Below are 21,726 nucleotides of genomic sequence, written 5' to 3'. Positions count from 1 at the left end.
TTTTGCAAATCTCTTTAACGTCTGGTTTAACCGCAGATGACTGGATTCTCCTATCTGCTTCTATTTTCAGTCTGTTTCCTTATCACATGTCACGTAGCCTCCGGAAAACCCCACTGTACACTTGTGAGAGAATGAGAATGCAAAAGGCAGTCTTGACATTAATATGGAAATAGTTTTGACCTTCCCCATGAAAGGGTCTGGGGACCCTCAGACCATACTCTGAGAACAACTTTTTGAGTTAGTATTAGTCAATTCATCATCACTTGAAAATTAGCTATGAGGTTTTACAAGCCTGAGGATTTAATGTGATTTACTTTTTCAGAAAGATGAAACAACGGACGTACTGAGTGTCCTCATTATAACGCATCCAGAGAATGCACAAATATGCCATTTTCATCCGTCAAAAGAACTGAAGCCGAACTGACGGACTGTACATCAGTTACGAAGATGTGGCGGGGGGCTGGGGGGCAAAGGATGACGAGCACCCCCTAAAGGCGCGGAGACCCGCTGGCATAGGAGAAGCAAAACTGTCAGAAGAGGCCGCCGAAGTGGTCTAGAGGAAAAAACTGTTTTTCTTAGGCGGGGAGGGAAAATGGTTACCGGGGGCCGGCGAGTTGCAGGAATTAGGCCTTGACAGGGAGCGTCCGCCGTCTAGGCTGCGGCGAGCGAGGGACCAGGCGACTGGCGCCAGCCCTGAGCGTTCCCAGCACAACGCCGAAGGGGGCGGGGCGGGCCGGGCGCCGGGCACGGGGGCCAGGCCTTCCCCACAACTGATGGGGTTGAAATTTCCTTTCCGGCTCAGCAGGGAGAAAAGATATGGTGGGGTGCTTAACAGAGGAGGTTAGACACCGGCGGGAACCAGAGGAGCCCAAGCGCGGCGCCTGGGCCTCGGGGCTGCAGGAGTCCTCGGTGGGGATCTGGAGGTCGCCGGGGAAGGAGGACGGTTCAGTTGCTAGGCAACCCGGCCTGGACCCGCCTCTCGCTCGCGTTGCTGGGAGACTACAAGGCCGGGAGGAGGGCGGCGAAAGGGCCCTACGTGCTGACGCTAATTGTATATGAGCGCGAGCGGCGGGCTCTTGGGTCTTTTTTAGCGCCATCTGCTCGCGGCGCCGCCTCCTGCTCCTCCCGCTGCCGCTGCCGCCCTGAGTCACTGCCTGCGCAGCTCCGGCCGCCTGGCTCCCCATACTAGTCGCCGGTAACGGATGGGGGCCTGGAAGGGAAGGGGGAACGTGGTGTTGGCTGGGCGGCCTGCGCAGATGGGAGGGCCGGAGGGATGGAGGGACTGGGAGCCGGGAGTCGGGGCCGCTGGCCGCCCGTGGCCTCCGGGGTCGTCCTGTGAGGTCGGACAGGACCGCGGAGTCCGGACCCCGGAGCCTGAGAGGGGCCCTGGGGCCGACCAGCGCTTTTATCGGGGACGGCTGAGGCGACGTAGGGGTTGGCGCGGCCTGGAGGCCTAAGGTTCTCTGAGCTCCACCGTCTTTTCCGCGTGGACCGGAGCGAGGCCGCGGTGACGCCCGGGTTCCCTGAGACTCGGCTGCGCCGCGAGGACCGGGAGGCCCCCGGCGTACGGGCCGGGCCGAGTGCAGAGCCGGCCGCCTCTTGGACACCCCTCTGCTTTTCCCTCAAAAATAATACCAGGAGGGAGGCCGCTGGGAGATGAAAAGAACGGCGGAGGCTGCGAATTCCGACGGGAGGGAGGGGCTGTGGAGGGACGAGGCCCCGAGGCGGGGAGGGGGCGGGGGAGGCTGCGACGCTCCCGGGCTCTCCGCCCATTGGGGGCGGCCGCGCGGGGAGGGGAAACCCCCGGCGGCTTCGCCCCACACGTGGTAATGGGCCTCATGGCCGCTGGCTGGGCCTGGTTGGAGACCCTTGCCCTCGGGCTGTGCTTTGAAAGTTGTAGAGACGGTGGAATGTGAAAAGGAAGGGTAAGCGAGTAAGCCCTGTCCCTGGGTTTCAAACTCTTCCCTGCTTCTCTTTGGTCTTAATCTTTTTATTGGTACCAGAGATTGTGGATGTTAACTGATGATAAGGAAGGGCCTCCACTGCTAGTATTTTAAAAAAGTTAACGCGTATATAGCGCTTATATTAACTGTTATTAGCAAAAGGTTGTTATTGTGTTTCCCAGGTACTGTTAGATGGGTGTCTTGATCAGGGTTTTTTATTTGGGGAGTATTGATCTAATCGATCTAAACCCCTAAACCAAGCTTATCCAACCCGCGGCCCAGGACGGCTTTAAATGTGGCCCAACACAAATTCATGAGGTTTTTTTTTTTTTTTTTTTGGAAGGAAAAAAAAAGCTCATCAGCTAGTTAATGTATTTTACGTGTGGCCCAAGACAGTTCTAGTGTGGCCCAGGGAAGCCAAAAGATCGGACCACCCCTGCAAACGGTTCTTAGATGAAAATAAAATGTTTGGCCCTTTATGACTTTAATTGTTCTTGGCTGTCTTATAAATTAGTTCCTTTATTGAAGTCACTAGAATAAGATACTTAACGGTTTCCTTTTTAAGATGGGAGGTGGGATGGAATGAGGTGTTAGTATAAACTTAGCCAAGTTTGTAGCCTGCAACCTTGTCAATGAACCCCACTGCCCTAAAGATCTGGGGGATGGCAGTGTAGGGGGGCTGGGACTGAGGTCCTATCTGGGAAGGCTAGACTTTGAGAGTGCAAAAAGGATGAACCAGGCGCAGGATGTCCTCAAGGAGCCCGTATTTTAGACGGTCACTGATCAGTTTTGAAACAACTACATTTTAAAAATCTCACTGCTACATTTGAAGATATCCCACTGCTGCATTTTAAAATTTACACTGCTTGCCTGGTTTCACAAGAGCTGTAAAATGAAATTTGGCCTTTTGAAAATAGGTGGATTCAAAACATCTTTGGAAACGAGTATCTGGGTCCTCTTTTTTTGGTCAGCTTAAATTAATACTCCTATACTTACTTTGGAAGTAATATACATTACCTTTGATTGAATAAGGGAAAAACCTTTTATGTATAGGGTACCATTTAAAAATCGAAGGGAAATAAATGACTTTTGCAGTTATTTTCAAGGCACTCTTGTGTTTCAAGCTTGTTTGAAGTTGCCCAAGTTTAAATAAATGGCCTAAATCTATAGTTTAGTTCTAAGAATACTGTCCTTTGGAGAATGTATGGAACTAAACCCTGGTAGGTGGACTTGGACATCTTCTGTCATAAAACCTGACTTTCATAGATTCTCCCTCCAAGTCAACATTATGTTAGTAAATAGAAATTTAAAAGTTTTCACTATACCAATTTGAATATCCTTCTAAATTTTATCTGCTACAAAGTGCCTATTTTTATATTAGGCCCATTGATTTGCAGAATTATAAAGCTAATACTGAATATGGTAAATACTGCACTTGGCCTTTAATGAGATTTTTGAAACGAATACCTGTACCATAACTAATGTAATCCAAAATGCCATCTCATTTTATTCAGCTTGCTCCTGTTGGCTCCTGGTAAAACTGAGTTGATTCTAAATTCTCAAAATACGTTCAAAACTAAGGGTCTTTTTGTAGAAGGGGCTAAAGAAGCAGTATCTGTTGGACTTCAAAGGTCTGAAGATTTCAAAATACAATATTTTATTCACTTCTTGGTTGTAAATTTGAAACAAAGGTTTAGAGAGAATGACTCATCAATATCAAAATATTAATGATCAGTGTATTCAGATCTTCAAGTTTAATCAAACCTGTAATTACTTGTGTTCTCAGTTTATTCTTTGGGTAACTATCTAGCACCTGTATGGACATGTATCTTATGTCATGAGCAAAAGAGGCAAATTGGTTGCTTAGATGTAGAATGTTAAATTGTGATGAGAGCTATAAAGGAAGGAAAGGGTAAAGGGGTCAAAGAGTAATACAGCGTTTACACAAAGGAACCTGTTATAATTGATGATTTTAAGTTCCATTTCAAACTAGTTTCATCTAAGTTTTTGGGCAGAATAGGGGTTAGAAGGAGAGAGTTGTTACTTTACACCTATCCATATGTAAGTCGTTTAGCACAATGACTGCAGAACATTAGAGTACATTACTGGGCTTGCCATAGAAATTGGCTTCTATACCTTTGGTTACCAACTCTGCCTTTTACTTCCTGCATATTTGTATATATTTTTACTTATTCAGAAGTTTTGTACATTTTAATTTTTATTGGGAAACAGGGTTATATATATTTTTTCCTTGTGGAGACAGGCTCTTGCTGTGTTGCCCTGGCTGGTCTTAAATGCCTCACCTCAAGCGATCTTGCCTTGGCCTCCCAAAGTGCTGAGTGTATGGGTGTGAGCCACCACACCTGTCTAGAGTTATAATTTCAGTCTTGGAATTATTTTCTAAAGAGGGTACAGAAGAGCATAACAGGGATAAATAATGTAATAGGCAACACTGATTGATTATTCAGGCATTGTTTTAAATTGTGTGTATTATTAGCTCATTTAATTTACTTAGAGACAGGTAGCATCAACATTTTAACAAGGAAAAAAAATAGGTGTGGAGTGGTTAGATAACCCGTCCATGGTTACGTACGTGAGCAGTGATAACTTATGATGAAATAATTTTTATCCTGGTTTTGAAAGAATGTTGACTTACACTGTTCTGCTATAAATCAGCATGAATATTAGTTCATTTTCTGTTGCTTAGAATACCTGAAACTGAGTAATTTATTTAAAAAAAAAAAGGAATTTATTTCTTGCAGTTATAGTGGCTGAGAAATCCAAGATCGAGGGGACCCATGTGGTGAGAACCTTACTTGTGGAGACTCTGAAGGTTCCCAAGGCAGTGCAGGGTATCACATGGGGAGGGGGCTGAGTGTGCTAACTGGGTAGCTTGGATCTCCAGCTCCCCTGGTGGGAAACTGGGTAATTTGTAAAGAAATACATTAATCCATGAATGGATTAATTCGTTTGTGAGGGTGGAGCCCTCATGATCCAATCACTTCTTAAAGACCCCCATCTCTCAGTGCTGCCACATAGGGGATTAAATTTCAACATGAGTTTTAGAGGGGACAAATACTCAAACCATAGCAGCATGAAATTCAAAAGCACTCCAACTTGTATCCCACTGTGCTCTAGGGAAAAGCTGTATAGCAGTTATGGTCATGAAGTCTTCTTCCAACATAGAATTTGTTTACATACACAGTCATGCATGGTTAATGATGGGGATGTGTTCTGGGGGAAATGCATCATTAAGCCATTTCATCCTTTTGTGAATGTCATAGAATGTATTTACACAAACCTAGATGGTACAGCCTAGTACATACCTGGGTTATATGGTATAGCCTGTTTGTTGTTCCTAGGCTACAAACCTGTATAGCATGTTGCTATGTTGAATACTGTAGGCAGTTTTAACTTTTTAAAAAATAAGTTGGAGTGTACTCTAACCACAAAAAGCATAGTATAGTAAATACATAAACCAATAAATCATTTATTGTCCTTATCAAGTATTATGTACTGTAAATAATTGTAAGTGCCATACTTTTATATGACTCGGCAGTAGGTTTGTTTATACCAGCATCACCACAAACATGAATAATGAATTGAGCTGTGACATTACTAGGCAATAGGAATGTTTCGGCTCCATTATAATCTTGTGGGATCACCGTTGTATATGCAGTCCTGTGTTGACCGAAACGTTATGTGACTGCAGTTGGGTAATGGTTTCTTAGCCTTATGTCAGCTCTATGTATCCAATTAGTTCAGTCAGTTGCCTCCCCTCTTCAGTGGAAGATTTTGTTTTTAGTTCAGTTTAGGAAGGAAGATTTGCTTTCAGGAGGCCAGGTGTGGTGGCTCACACCTGTAATCAATCACAGCACTTTGGGAGGCCAAGGCGGGAGCCCAGAATTTCCAGACCAGGCTAGGCGACATAGTGAGACACCCTGTCTTTACAAAAAAAATTAAAACAATATAGCTGAGTGTGGTGGAGAATGCATACCTGTAGTCCCAGCTACTCAGGAGGCTGAGGTGAGAGGATCACTTGAGCCTGTGAGGTCAAGGCTGCAGTGAGCTGTGATCACGCCACTGCACTATAGCCTGGGCAATAGAGCAAAGCCTTGTCTCCAAAAAAAAAAAAAAATGCCTTCAAGCATGTTTTTAGGGTCAGTTATGTCTTTTGAGATCTTATACACACCATATATGTATGAACCTTTTATTATAAAGTGACCTTTTTATCTTAATGTTTTTCCTTGAAGTCTATTTTTTCCTGACATTAATACGTGATACCAACTCTGATTAGTGTTTTATTCTGAAACTGTCTTTTACATTACAGATTTTTTTTTAAGGAGGTATGTTGAAGTGCAGTGGCACGATCATAGCTCACTGTAACCTCAAACTCCTGGGTTCAAGTGATCTTCCTGCCTCAGTCTCCCGAGTAGCTAGGACTACAGCAGGCATGTTAATTTTTTGTAGAGATGATCTGTGTTGCCCAGGCTTGCCTTGAACTCTTGGCCTCAAGCGATCCTCCTGCCCCAGCCTTCCAAAGTGCTGAGACTATAGACGTGAGCTACCGCACATGGCCTCACCTTCATTCTTAAAAGATGTTTTGGTTGGGGATAGTATTTTAAGAGCCTTAGTTATTTTCAACATATTGAGGATTCTGTTGTCTTTTAGTGTCTTATTGAAGAGAAGACAGCTGTCAGTCTTTTTGTGCCTTTGAAGTTAATCTACCTTTTCTGTGTGTGCTTTTGAGATAAATTTGTTTTTGCTATCTTGCCTTTTTACTGATGTATCCGGAGCTGGATAAATATATGTGTGTGTGTGTGTGTGTGTATAATATATGGATTCTTTATTTTATGGTTTTGATTTGTAGGGCTACTTGAATCTGTGGATTGGTGTCTTTCATCACTTAAGGAAATGGAAAATTATTGCGTATTAACTTCTTCAAATATTCTGTCCTCCTGCTCCCAGAACTTGTATGAAGTCTTCATTAGGCTTCATTGGATCTTAACATGTCTTTTCATTTCAGTATTTTCAGTCCTTTAGATTCTGTGGCTCTGCCATATTTTCAGAGTTTTCTTCTAGGCTTCATTTCAGCTCACTTAATTCTCTCTTCAGCTGTGTATCTTACTCTTAAGCCAGCCCATTTAGTTTGATTCATTAGTTTTATTTCTAGAAGTTCTAGTTTTCCAAATTTTGTTATATCACCTTTAATAGATGACTTCCTTGCAGACAGTGTGTTTTCAAAGTTAGATCAAAGACAACCAGGCTTACTATGTCTGTATTTGTTTATAGTCTGACAATTTTTAAGTCTTTGTGTAGGATTGATTTCTGTTATATTTTCTGTTTCTCCTGTTGGCTGTGAAAATTACTTGTATGAATTTTTTAAGGTCTAGAAGGAAGCTTCCATTTAATTTTGATATACAGGTGTCTGAATATACCAGGGACAGATCATTTTAAGTACATAGCTTGGGGTTTGGAGGGCAATACAGATGAGGTAAATTTGGGCTGTTTGTCCAGGAGAATGAATTTATTCTTGAGGATATAGCATTTTGGGGTTCCTGCTTAATTTGGGAGGGTTACCATAAAGATAGCCACCGTGGACAGGCCCAGAATTTTAACTTTGGTTAAAACCAAAGTTCACGTTGCTGATAATTGGCAGTTGACCTCAGTACAAAAGTGCCTTCCTTCTGCTTCCTGTTTTGCCCTCAGTTTTGGGCTGGTGATTCCTTACTATCTTGTTAGCATTTCAGTGCTTTTAAGATTTTTAACAAAATGTTTTTGTTAAAAAACATCTGTATTTTTAATTCTTTTTCTTTTTCTTTTCTTTTCTTTTTTTTTTTTTTTTTTGAGACAGGGTCTCGCTCTCACCCAAGCTGGAGCGCAGCGGTGTGATCTCGGCTCACTGCAGCCTCCTCCTCTGGGTTCAAGCAATTCTCCTGCCTCAGCCTCCTGAGTAGCTGGGACTACAGGTGTGTGCAACCACGCCTGGCTAATTTTTTGTATTTTAGTAGAGACTGGGTTTCACCATTTTGTCCAGGCTGGTCTCGAACTCCTAAGCTCAGGCAATTCACCTGCCTTGGACTTTCAAAGTGCTAGGATTACAGGCGTGAGCCACTGCGTCCGGCCATATTTTTCATTGGTAGAATTGATCTGCATAATCTAGTTTGTCGCTTTCAGGAGTGAAAGTTTTTCACAGAGATCTTGGAATGCAATTTAACAAATAAGATTCTCACTGATTTTACTTAATGTCAACTGCAGTAAAAAATTAATACGGGTATTAACCTAAACTTGTGTTTCTCAATGTGGTCTACCTGAGAACCACCTCTCAGAAGCTGAGTTTCCTGTTTAGAATGCAGATTTTTGGGTCCCACTTCCTCAGATGTTTTTCTGCTTTATATAGATGATGAAATAGAGCCAGAAGTTGTTTGTCTTAGTTTGTAGATTGCTACAAAGTTGATGTCAGCCCAAATGATCTGACTACAACTGACTAGAAAATTAGGTCTATCTTACAACCAAGAAATACAATGTAGCCAGAATGGGCAGGTTAGAGCAGCCTTCTCTGGAGGAGTAAATGCCTCCTGTTAATGTTCTGTAAATGTTCTGTCTTGGATCCTCTTTACTAAAGTTTCATTTTAAGAATTTAAACTGTAAATGTAATGCTGCAAATGGACACTGAGGTTAGCAGTGTAGCCATTCTGTGAACACATTAAAATGTTATAAAAATTTAAATTTGGAAGTTTTAGGTTTTGTTTCTGTTTTTGACAATTGCTGAGTTTAGTAGACACTATATATTAAACCTAGCAAATCTCAGAATAAATTTGTGTATTGGAAATTATTATATAAATCTGTGTGTTGGAAAACCAAATGCAGTCATGCACCACATGAATACTTAGCCATTATATTAAAGTTGCCTATGGTATTCAATACAGTTACATGCTGTATAGGTGTGTGGCCTGGGAGCAATAGTCTATATCATAGCCTAGGTGCGTAGTAGGCTATACCATCTAGGTTTGTGTAAGTATACTCTGATGTTTGAACAACAATACAATCACCCAGAGACACATTTCTCAGAACATATAATCCACACATGACTGTAATGGTGAATGGGAAATTAGTTCTCATTACCCCCAGTCCCTTCTTTCTCATTAGGTTACTCTGGTTAGGTTTTTGGTGTTTGTTTTCAGAAAGGGTTTATTTGTATTAAAGTATGTGCGTATATGAGTGGATATATATATATATGTGGATATATATATATGTGGAGAAATATATATATATATATATATTTTCCCATATCCAAAGGGGATTTCGGCATACATCCTATACCTTGCTTTGGTGTTCCTTCATATCAACTCAGATCTGTTTCATTCGTGACTGCAAAGCATTCCATTTTTGCATATTCCATTATAGTACTAAGTTTATAATAAGCTTTGTGTGCTACCCCGAAGAAGACAACGCTATGATTGTCAAGATCAGATTTAATTCCTGTAATCATGAATTTTGTCAGTTGGGAGAGACAGACCATAGGTCAAACTAATTTATAATTACAGACTGAGACATCTTATGATGGAAAGAAAAGAAAGCTTTATAGGAGTGTGTGTACAACCAAGAAATCTTACTTAATCGGAATGTGCAGGTTGGAGAAAGCATCTCTGGGGAGTGAAACTTTGAAATGAGAGCCAAAGGGTGTGCAGGACTTGTTCAGAGCTGTGGAAGAACCTTCTAGGTGAACATGGAAAGCAAAGGCATTAGATTCTTTATAATTTTTTCATGGTAGAGCTCATAAGTGAATAAATCTGGAGATGGACATATTTTGTTTTTTTAATTTTTATGTTTTTAAGAGACAGTGTCTCATTGTGTTGCCAAGGCTTGTCTTGAACTCCTGGCCTCAAGCAGTCCTTCTGCTTCGGCCTCCCAAAGTGCTGGGATTGCAGGTGTGAGCCATGGTGCCTGGCTGAGATGGACATGTTTAAGGCTTTTGATATTCCTATTGTCAGGTTGCTCTCCAGAAAAGATACGGGAACACTAGCCGGAAATAAGGATGCATGTGCACTACAGGTTTCCCTGTATTAAAAGGAAGTTATTGATGATGTGGTAGACAAACTGGAATCCTACTTGGATTTCTTTGATGTCAGAGTTCAGTATTTTTCTTATTTTTGATTAATATTCATAATTGCTAAACACTTTGTAAATGCTGACTCATTACCCAGCATCACTAGAAAAATTCATCAGTACTATTAGGAATTATTTATAACAAATACAAAATATTTACAGAGTTAGATACATTAGGAAGAATAATTTTCTTTATAATTACTCTAAAGGATAGATACTAGGTCAGTAATAATGTTTCCCCCAAATATTAGCACTTAACTGCTAAAATCAGGATGTTTTCCATTTTTAACTCTTTGTTCATAGGCATAATACGTTGCTATGAAAGTAAACACATGCAGGATTTTGTGAATTAAATATGTATTAAGATTTTAATTTTTACCAGATAACTTGATTCTATTTATTCATAATTTTTTTAGAGACAGAGTCTTGCTGTATTTCCCAGGCAGGCCTTGAACTCCTGTGCTCAAAAGATCTTCCTGTCCTTGGGCAGCTGGGATTACAGGCTCTTGGGCAGCTGGGATTACAGGCTCGTGCCACTGTGCCTGGCTAAGATAAACTTGATTTTAACATGGATTCTATCTAAACTTGGTTTAGTTTTTTTTGGTAATCTGTAGATTACCTGTGGCATTCTACCATTTTTTCTGCCTGGATATAACACATCTGCTTTAAGATTTGTTTTTCCAAAAGCAGTATTCTCCAGGTTCATACTAATCTTCTAGTGAGAAGGAACTTAGGATATCCTCTGGTCAGTCTTAACAGTAAACTTACTCAGGTCTGGTAACCACAAGTCTTGACAATGTCCCTAGCATATCTAGGGGAAGCTGGAGGTTGGTGGTTGTCAGTTATCTAACATGAGGTACATGTACATTTGGAGAGATAGGGAAGGCTTACCTAACATTAAGATTGGGACCTAGAGCTTTTGAAATAGTCTAAATGGCTATTTGATCCAGGGATTAAGTCTTTTAAAAAGATATCCAGCGGGCATAGTGAGTACAGTAGGCATCAGATTTTGGTTTTCTTAAACATGAATTACATAAAATGAATATTGCTAAATACGAAATGGATAAATGGATTTAAGATGCTAAGTAGTCTAAAAATTTAAGCAGAAATTGACCTTTCTTGATTGTTGAAAGAATTTGAATGAAGATCCTTTTGTACTGTTCCTTTCCTATGATTCTAGCAAATGTTAGTTTTGTTTTTAACCAATGGTGCTATTATCATAGTCTTTATACAACAGATTCTAAAAGCTTAGTGGTAACTTTTTTGTTTTAAGTAATATCCTCTGAAAAATTATTTTTGGTACTAGTAAGGAAGAATTTGCATGTTCCATGAGTTTTTTCTTCTTAACACTGATAGTATTTTAAAGGAAATAGACATTTCTTGGGATAGTTCTCAGCATGGTATTGATTTAAAGGGTTTTGGTTTCTTATTTTTTTTTTAATCATATACTTTTTTTTAACATTGATGTTTCTCTCCATAGATATTTGGAGTTCTTACAACATGGCAGACATTGACAAGTAAGTGGCAGAGAGTTGGTTCTTTTTCAGAGATTTGGCATCACTTTGTACTCTGTTCTTAACAGCAAGTAGTATGAATTATATATTATGAAAATGTAGTTACTAATGCTTAGTACCTACTTTTACAAAAGTCTAGTGCAGTGTATTCAAGGTAAAATATAGAATATATGATCATTAGCATATTTATGATCATATATTCGAAACCATCATGTATACTAAACCATTTGTCACTATTTTTAAGAAAGTGCTGAGCATGATAATGGATTATAAATACTTGGAGAATTCATTTTTATTGTATATATTTCCCAAAGATTTACTGCTTGCATTGTAATGTACCAAACACCCAAAATGTCTATAAAATGTATTTATATATAGAGCTTAAGGAATATTCAGACAAGTTAAAAATAGAACATTACTATCAGAAGCCTTGTGTGCCCCTTCTCAATTGCACCTTTCCCTTGCAGACATATAAGTGCTATCCTGGCTTTTGCTAATTCCTTTCTTTGCTTTCCTTCAGAGCTTTACCACCTATAAATAATCAGTGTTTAATTTTGAAAATCTGAATAGTGATCACAAAGTTAGCTATGTAAAGCAACATTGCCACTTTGCCACTGTTAATTGAAGGCTATAAGATAGGATAACAAGGAAGAAAGACTATCTGGGTCATAGTCTGGCCTCAAGTTTCCTGAGGCTTTATAAAGACTTATTGTGGAGAAGTATTGGGCAAGGTCATGTGTCCTGGGAAGTATAGGTTTAATCAAGTTGGCATGTGGCAGGATTCTAATGTGGATGGATGTTTTATAGAAACAGGGTCAGGAAGAATGGGATGAGGTACACAGTGTTTGTTGCGTGTAATTTTACAGTAGCCCGTGTTAAAATAGAGCACTTGGGAGTGAGGGGATGCTAAATTATTTTCCATAGCTGTTGTAGGCATCAGCGAATGATAGTGGGAGGGCTGGAAACTTCAGTACAAGATCAACACATAGAAGTACAAATAAGAATTTGGGCCACTCTTACGCATTTTACCTTCAGCATTAAAAAAAAACAGATGAGTGACTTATGCATTCTGTCTTCAGCATTAAAAAAAACCAGAAGAGTGGAAACGGCATTTTTAATAATAATGGTTCCCAAAGTGATTGTCTCCTGTGTCACACCTCTAATTTGGATTGCTTAACCTTGGTGACATGGCTGTCATTGGATCTATTTTACTATCTTCCTGAGGTTTCACCTTGTTTCTCCTCTTGGGTTTGTTGTTTGCCATATCTCACATTGCTTTCTCGGTTTGTTATACCTTCTTGGAAGAGTACAAGGGAGCTAAATTATTTTAAGACATGTCATGACTGAAAACGACTATTCTACCTTTATGCCGGATAGTTTGGGTGTAGGATAGTAAGATGGGATCATTTTTCTTCAGAATTTTGAAGGCATTGCTCCATTGTCACCTTGCTTCCAGTGTCGCTGTGTTGAAGTTCAGAGTCATTGTAACTAACCATTTGTGTGTGATAATTAAGAAATATGTACATTTACACTATATATACATTTCTGGAAGCTACTCTGGCTTCAGAGTTCTGAAATTTTCACATTATTATTTTTTTCTCTTAGTGTTACATATTCAGTGGTGGACCCTTTCAGTGCAGCAATTCAGTGGCTTTTAGTTCAGGGATATTCTTGATTGAACTTTGTGATTGCCTCATTTGTTTTCTCTTTCTGGAGCTACTATTAGATGTTGTGTGTTGGATTGCTCTCATGATCTTTGTCCTGTTTTCCATCTCTGTCTCTTTGCTCTTCTTTCTGGACAGAATTGAAGACTTTCAGCTTGTGTTGAGTTTTAAAATTTCTGTTGTTTTAGTTTCCAAGACCTGCTTCGTTCTTCCTGTTTTTTTTTTTTGTTTTTTTTTTAAATAGCATCCTCTTCTTGTTTCATTGATGATAATGTCTTTTCTCTGGATGTTTCTTCCATCTTTATAGTCCATTTGCTCTTACATTTTCTTTCCCTCATTTGTTTTGGTCTCAATCTAGGATGCTTTCCTCAAATATAAATCAATACTTGGTTGGCTGCTCATTAAGATTGGATTGGGTGGGGTGTAGGGACAATTCAGACATGTTTAAAAAAGAAAATTGATTGGAAAATTTGAGCGTTGGAGTGGGGAGGCTTGTTAATTTGGGATTTCAGTGTAGGGTCACCAGAGTGGGCATTTGTTAGAAACCCCAGTGTTAGAATGGTCATTTTTTTTTTTTCTGGGCTAGTCAGATTCATCATTGAACAGTGTCTGGGTAAAGATCTGGCTTCTGGTGTTCCTTTAAATGTAGAGGAGGCTCTACATTTAGCATTCTAATGTGTACATAGTCCTATATCTTTGATACTGTTGACTGTGTCTGTTGTCTTCCAGTCCAAGTTCTGAATTTTACCCTTTCCTGAGAGGAAACTGAATATTTCTGCTAGTGTAGAGAAGATCTAATGATTTAACTGCTTATCAGTTTTTACTTTCTTGTTTTAGCGACCTTCTCTCCTGTCCCACCCCTTGCCCTAGTTCTAGAAATGTACCTGGTACTACCAGTTCTTATCCTTTTGAAGACTGATTGGGCTGCTTCTCAGCTTTCCCCACTGCTAATCTTAGATTTCAGTTCTCTCAATGAAATTATCACTTGTCTGGTTTCCAGCTTCCAAAATGTTGCTGCCCTTGTTTTCTTTGATTTCAGTGTTAGCCTGCTAACAAAACAAAACAAAACAAAAAAACCCTTTATCATAATTTTAGTGGAGATTTCAGAAGGATTAAGATCAGATGAGTTTGTGGCATCTGCCATCTTAACTTTGCAACTCTCATTTTAAACTTTAAAAAGAGTAAATTGGTTGTGACAGCTTGATTTCCCCCTTCCTTATTATTTAATTTTGGATGCCTGTTAGCCCTGGGAGGGTGGAAGTCAGAGGGGATTCTTGTGCTTGAAAACCAGAGTCAGTAAACCTTTCTCTGTAAAAGGCTTGGTGGTAAACATTTTCAGCATTTTGGGCCACATATGATTCTCTAACTGCAGTTGGCCCTCTGTGTCTGTGGATTCAGCATCCATGAGTTTGCATCTATGAATTAAACCAACTGCAGATGGAAAATATTAGGGTAAAAAACAATAAAATATAACAGCACAATAATAAATACAAATAAGCAATAGAACATAACAACTATTGTTTGTTTGTTTTATTTTTAATAGAGAATTCTTACTGTGTTGATCAGGCTGGTTTTGAACTCCTGGCCTCCAGTGATCCTCTTGCCTTGGCTTCCAGAATGTTGGGATTGTAGGCATGAGCCACTTTGTCTGGCCCAGCATAATACAACTATTTACATAACGTTTACATGGTATATAGTATTATTATAAGTAATCTAGAGGTGATTTAAAGTATGCAGGAGGATGTGCATAGGTTAGTTGTAATTACTATGCCATTTTATATAAGGGACTTGAACATCCCAGGATTTTGGTAGGGAGGTTTCCTGGAACCAGTCCACCATAGACTCAGGGATGACTGTACTCAACTCTGCTGATATAGTGTGAAAGCAGACAATACATAAATGTAGTGCATCTGTGTTCCAATAAAATTTTATTTACAATAATAGGGTGGGCTGGATTTGGCCACATGGGCATAGTTTGTGGACAGCTGTTTTAAAGCCTTTGGATATAGATGTTCAATTGATTAAAGACACGAGAGGAGGAGATGCTCCAGTTATCTGTAACCAGTGACCCTTAAGTGTGTACACTTATCAAACACTTAAAGTTTATACTAAATCAAAGTTCTTCCAGAAATAGGCTGGGCGTGGTGGCTTATGCCTGTAATCCCAGGATTTTGGAAGGCGGACGTGGGAGGATCACCTGAGGCCAGGAGTTTGAGACCAGCCCAGCCTGTCTCTACTAAAAATACAAAAATTAGCCAGGTGCAGTGGCGCACTCCTGTAGTCCCAGCTATTCAGGAGGCTGAGGCACGAGAATTGCTTGAGCTTGGGGGGCAGAGGTTGCAGTGAGCTGAGATTGTGCCATTGCACTCCAGGCAGCCTGGGTGACAGAGCAAGACACTGTCTCCCCCCCCCAAAAAAAAAAAAAGCTTTCAGAAATTGTATGTATCATTTCTGAAGACTGAATTATGCTGGCAGAGTACAGTTGATTTTTTTCTGTACTTGTATGAAAATTAAGTCATTATTTGTCCCTATGGAAAATTAATTTTTCAAATGCTGTTTAGACACAAAAGCAACTACATTTCTAATCCAAATGTTAAAATAAAAAATTTACACAGGAATTATACAATGATGTTTTACATTGACTTAGGAATCCTTATTTTCCTTTCTAATGCTAGATGTTCAAGAATTAGATTTTTGGTGATTTTTTTTTTTTAAGATGAAATGGGAAGGATGCTATCTTATTACTTTTTAACCTTCTCTTTGAATGGTGCTATCATCTTGGCTTTGTTCTAAACAAGAGCTAGACTCAGAAGTCTTCACTTTATTCTTTCTCACCTCCACTATGAAGTAAAGAAAAGGAAACTCCAAAGATAGTATAGGCTAGTATTGTTGCTCCACAGCCATAAGGGATCCAGGACTCTTCTGTTTTCCTAACTCCTTTTTCTTTAGCTGGTGGCTTTCATTCTCTAGGATGCCTCCTGGTCCAGTGTGGCTGCTGGAGCTTGAGCCATCACATTCATATTCTAAGTGGGAGGGGGAGAGGGATTAAGATAAAGGCTTCCCAGCTATCTACCATCCTGTTAAGGATACTTCCTCAAAGAAATACAGCATTTCTGCTTTTTTATCTTGCTGTCAAAATAGTGTAGCTAAAGGTAGGCTAGGAAATGTAGACTTTTAGCTTGGTGTGTTGCCATCTCATATAAAATGAGAATGTTGTTACTAAGAAGGAAAAGTAAAATCAGTAGATATTCGGTTGAATGCACGTACTTGTTGACATCACATTCCCCAAAAACCTGCAAAACCAATTTTATAAAGCTTCAAAAGTGTAAACTTTACATTTGACCAGATGCTTTTAATGAAAGTGTAAGCACTTCCAGTGTGTACTTGTTTACATATGAAGTTAGAAAACGGAATTACCTTTTGAATTTCCTATTTCATGTCTTTGAAAGAGATACTAATTTTGAAAATGAATTTTAAGTTTTTCTGTAACTTTTTTTTGGTAATTGGTACATTTGAACCTTGGTGTGATACTATGATATTATAGCAAAGAACAGTCTGAACTTGATCAAGATTTGGATGATGTTGAAGAAGTAGAAGAAGAGGAAACTGGTGAAGAAACAAAACTCAAAGGTATTACTTTAAATTACTTCAGGAGCCAGTGATTGCTGGCACATGTCTACTAGAGGGTAGTTATAAGTACCAGTCTATTTTTTTGGACCCTTGCTCATTGTCCCATTTATCTACTGGTCCATACTTCTAGTGTGTGTGTGTGTGTGTGTGTGTGTGTGTGTGTAAGGGGCGGGTAGGTATAGATACAGCAACTCAATTAGAAGTCATTGTTTGCATCCTACACTGTTGGAGTGACTTGGTGTACTTATGTCAAACAGCTGCCCATGAGTTCTGTCTGAATTTAGAAATGTTACAGGTTGTGACGTGGTGCTTATAACAGTATGTTTAGTGTTTAATATATGGAGAACATGTAGTGTGTGTCTTTTTAAAAATCCACTCCTTCAAGCAGAAGAGCCATTTATTAAATGTAGGTAATATTCACAATTTATTTTAGCAGATACTTTTTAAAAGGAGTGGTGGTGGGGGATTGTACTGCTTAGGGTATGTCTTGTAGATCTGGGCCAAGAATATTAAGGTACCAGATGACTCAGCTTTTCATTTTTAAGCCGGATGGAAGTTAATTGTGAAAAGACTTCAGAACTTGTATTAATAGCTTCAGCTTTTGTTTAGTAACATTTTCTTAACAGATACAGAACTGTATCCTCAGTGACCAATGTTGATATTTAAAAATCTGTATTGGTTATCCTGGCTGTGTGTACATCATCCAGTAATTGAATTATTATCAGAAGTAAATTGACCTCAAAAAAGTAATTGGGAAAATTAAGTTTATGGCACTTTGTGTAATAACTGTATTGATGATGAAGAGAAGGTTAGTACTGTAATTTGTTTTGTATAAGTCTAGTGCATATTTGGATTGAGTATGTTTTTAAAAAGCCATTGAAAACCACATTTTGTTTGGCTTTAGTTACAGTCTTTGACTGTCCCAACTATTAACTTTATTAACTTTATTCATACACATAGAAATACATTACACAAGCATCAAACATAAACATTCAGATCACTCACTTCACCTTTCTCCTGGGCCTAAAACTGTCAGTATATTTGCAGTTTTCTGATATGTGTTGTCTGCATTCAGAGGACTGTCAAGAGTCATAGATAGGCATCTGAACGAAGCTTTGAGCTTCCTAAAATGCAAGGTGGGTGAAACACAGGATACCAGGAAGAGAAAGGATATTGTTCATATAGTTGTGGCAGTGGCCTTGAGAACTGTCTTGACTAGAGTTAGATTAGGAATCTCAATTATTCCTGAACATTGGGTTTTCCTATAGTGTATTCTCTTTAGCTTTCCCTGCCCGTCTCTACTCATTAGATATACCAGCAATTTATGGGCCAGTTAGGAAAACTTCATGAGATTGGATTGTCCTATTAAAAAAGCATAATACATTTTCATAAAATCCTTCTTTCGATGCCCTTTTTTTTTTAAAGCACGTCAGCTAACTGTTCAGATGATGCAAAATCCTCAGATTCTTGCAGCCCTTCAAGAAAGACTTGATGGTCTGGTAGAAACACCAACAGGATACATTGAAAGGTACAACTTTTCCATAGTCCTTATTTATCTTTTTATAATCAACGTTGCAGGCGTATCTATTTTTAAGACCATCTAGGATTTAGATATGCAATAGTGGAAACCTATTGTCTGTTAGTATCCAGTATAGGATTATTGGAAGTTTAAAATTGTGCTTAGTACCACCTGTTTGCATTGGTCTTTTAAAGTTTATTTATTTTGGTTCAAGTTTATAGGAAGTATACGGATCTTGAGCATTTCAGAGATTTGTTTAGAGGTATGTTAGAAATGCACAGAATTAGAAGAAATACAGATTTCTTATTTCACTGATGACATAAATCATTATTAATAGCATGAATATCTTACTCAGCTTACACATTTAAAAAACTTTTTTGTGATTTTAAGATCCATTCAGTTACTGTCTATATGTTAATTATAGTTAGTAGCTTCTAAATGTTGCCTAGTTCTCTGTGGTATGTGTTCGCTGTGTTTTATTATCTGCTTTTCCTATGATGGACTTATTTATCAACACAAATTCTATTGTTATAGACATCTTTGTACATGTCCTGTAAAGGAACTGTGTGAGAATTTCTTTGAGATGTGTGCTCAGCAGTGGGATTGCCACCTACATAGAGTATGGAAGCCTTTAAGTATTAAACTTCTAGCATGATTTCCAGAAATACTGTACTCAATGCAAGAAGATAGATTCATCTTCATGTCTGCCAACAATTGGCACCATCCAGCTTCATAGTGTTTTTGTTTTTATTTTTAAATCAGTCTAAGAGGTGTGGACTCATTTTGTCTTATTTGTATTTTATGATTTCTAATGAGTTTTTAGCTTTTCTTCATAATGCTTGAACCTTTTTCGTTGCCCATTGGTACCCTTTTTCCACTTTCTTGTTGGGATTGCAACTTTTTTTTAATGCTTTGCAAAAGTCTTTGTATTCCAAATGTTATTCCCTTGTCAGTTTTTAGACATTCTAAATAATGTGTCATTTCTGCAAATTTATCCATGGAGTCCTCTGGTAAACAGTTAAGTTTTATTTTAGTAAAATATTTTGCCCTAGGGCTTGTACTTTTGAAACTTTTTAAGAAGTCCCTCCTGGTTTCTGCTACATTTCGTATTGAATAGTTTCACCTTTTACATTTAGGTCTTAAATCCCTTTAGAGTCTACCTTTGTATTAGTTGTACGTAGGCTTCCAGTTCCTTTTTTTTCTGCCTCATTTTTTGAGCTAGGTTTATTTATTTATTTATTTATTTATTTTGGGTCCTCCTCCAGTGACATGAGCTAGTTTTTTTTTTTTTTTTTTTAACACTATTCACTAATCAATCCATTGTTCCCCCATTTAGGTGTACCACCTACCTTCATTGCATATCAAGTTGTAAACACCTGTGTTTGTCTTTGAGCAGCACTCATGTTTTATTGGTCTTTGTCTCTTGTCATTGTCACACTTAATTACTATGACTTTATAGTTGTCTTAATGTTTGGCAGGGCAGGTTGCATCCTTTCATACTTCTACCCCAATCATCCACATTTTTGACAGTTAAGTTTACCAGGGTTGTCAACAAGCAAACCTTAAAACGTTGATAGGAATTATATTGCATTTGTAGATTTACAGAATTATATCTTTTAATATTGTCTCATCCACATACTTCTAATTATTCAGGTCACATTCTGTGTCTTTAGTTTCAAAGTTATCCTCATAGAGTCTATTGGTTAAGTTAATTTCTGTATATTTTGTGTGGCTGTTGTGAATAGCATCTTTTTTGTATTTTCTGTTTGGCTGTTCTTGATTTACAGAGGATTGCTGTTTTTTTATTTTTTTAAGTTGCTCTTGTATCCAGTAACTTTGCTAAATTTATTGTAGTAATGTGTTCTGTTTTGCCCCCCTAGTCACAAGATTTTATCTGCAAATAATGGCAGTTTTAGCTCTGTTCTTCCACATTACATTATACCACATACTTTTCTTTACAACATTACCAGGACTTTCACTACTGTGTTAAACGTTAGTATTCTTTGTCTTATTTCTATTCATACTGGGAATGAATATAAAATCTCCATTAAATTCAGTGCCTGTTTACTGTTTTTTAATCTGACCTTTGGTTTTTTTTTTAACTGTATCAATTAAGATGCTCTATTGAACTTTTCCCTTCAATATATTAAGTAAATAGTAAATACATGTTTTGGAAATACTTATTTTGGATATCAAACTAGCCTTGCATTCCTGTAGTAAATTGAATCATGATGTGTTATTGTTACATTGTTGAGTAATTGAATTTTACAGTTCTTACTTGTTAGTGAAATGAGCTTGTGTTGTGTGCATGCATGTATGTATGTGCATAAAGAAAGTTTCAGGAAGTGGTAATATTTAACTGGTTTTTGGAGTCAAGATTTCAATTGCCTAAGGAATGGAGCAGCTTTTTAAATTTTTCCCGTTTCCTGAAACAACTTGTATAAGATAGCAATTAGCAGTTCTTAGGGTAGAACTCTTCTAAAAATTTACTTTGGGACTTTGGAGTTGGGGAAGTAGAGGTCCAGGGGAGTTTTGGATAATTTTTTTTTTTTAAACATACCAATTTATTCAAGTTCTCTCATCAGTTTTGGAGTTTTATATTTTAAACATGTACATATTTAGGTTTAAAATTGATTAGTACATAGTTTACAATAGTTTTAAAAATCTGGTTTTCATATTCTGTATTTTGCATCTTAATTCTGCTGGTTGTCTTGATCTTATTAAGTTTTTAGAATATTAATTTTGCTTTTGGTTTTCCTTTTCTATACTGTCTTTTGTTACTGCTGCTGTTATCTCTTTTTTAGGATTGCTCTATGTTACTCTTTCCAGTTTTTTAAATTGAATGCTTAATTCATTTGATTTTTATTTTTTAATTTGTGTTTTTTATGGCCTTAATACTCTTACTTTTGTAAATGTTGAGTGTGAAGATCTGTATGCTGAAATTAATAGCTCAAGCTTATTGTATTGTTCAGCTTCTCTTTATTTCTGCTTATTGGTTGTCTGTTTGACCTGACAGTTTTTTCTGTCATTTGTAGATTGAAATATTTTGAAGCCATATTAGGTGTATGATATTTGTGATGAACATTTCTTGTTCTCTTGTTTCATTTTACTGATATGTGTCTTCCTTTGTGTTTTATAATGTTTTTTGGGGGGGTCATAATTTTTATTTGTCTGATATTACAATAACAACCCCCAGCTTTTATGACAAGTCCTCACTCTGTGATCCACTCTGGAGTACAGTGGCACACTCATGGCCCACTGTGATCCTCCCACCTCAGCCTCTCAAGTAGCTGGGAGCCACAGGTACATATCATCATGCCTGGCTGTTATTTTTGTAGGGATGGGGG

At 38.4% G+C, this 21,726-nt stretch overlaps 1 protein-coding gene across 9 annotated transcripts in view; it reads left to right on the top strand.

Annotated features, from left to right (window-relative positions):
- The first annotated feature begins 1,004 nt into the window (after positions 1-1,004).
- The window catches only part of NAP1L1 (nucleosome assembly protein 1 like 1), a 38,509-nt gene continuing 17,787 nt past the window's right edge, over positions 1,005-21,726 (top strand). Inside the window, exons 1-4 of one of the 9 annotated variants that reach the window (XM_034936253.3) lie at positions 1,005-1,195; positions 11,533-11,569; positions 16,775-16,860; positions 18,286-18,388. In XM_034936253.3, coding sequence (XP_034792144.1) covers positions 11,553-11,569; positions 16,775-16,860; positions 18,286-18,388 — 206 coding nt within the window. In that variant the 5' untranslated portion in view covers positions 1,005-1,195; positions 11,533-11,552. Of the gene's footprint in view, positions 1,196-1,903; positions 1,926-11,532; positions 11,570-16,774; positions 16,861-18,285; positions 18,389-21,726 lie in introns of those variants that run through there. The other 8 variants (XM_034936252.3, XM_034936251.3, XM_034936254.3 and 5 more) reach the window with 8 other exon arrangements.

Source organism: Pan paniscus, chromosome 10, assembly GCF_029289425.2.
Source record: "Pan paniscus chromosome 10, NHGRI_mPanPan1-v2.0_pri, whole genome shotgun sequence".
Taxonomy (NCBI): domain Eukaryota; kingdom Metazoa; phylum Chordata; class Mammalia; order Primates; family Hominidae; genus Pan; species Pan paniscus.
Note: the sequence above shows the minus strand (reverse complement) of the source record. Positions and strands in the feature narration are given on the sequence as shown.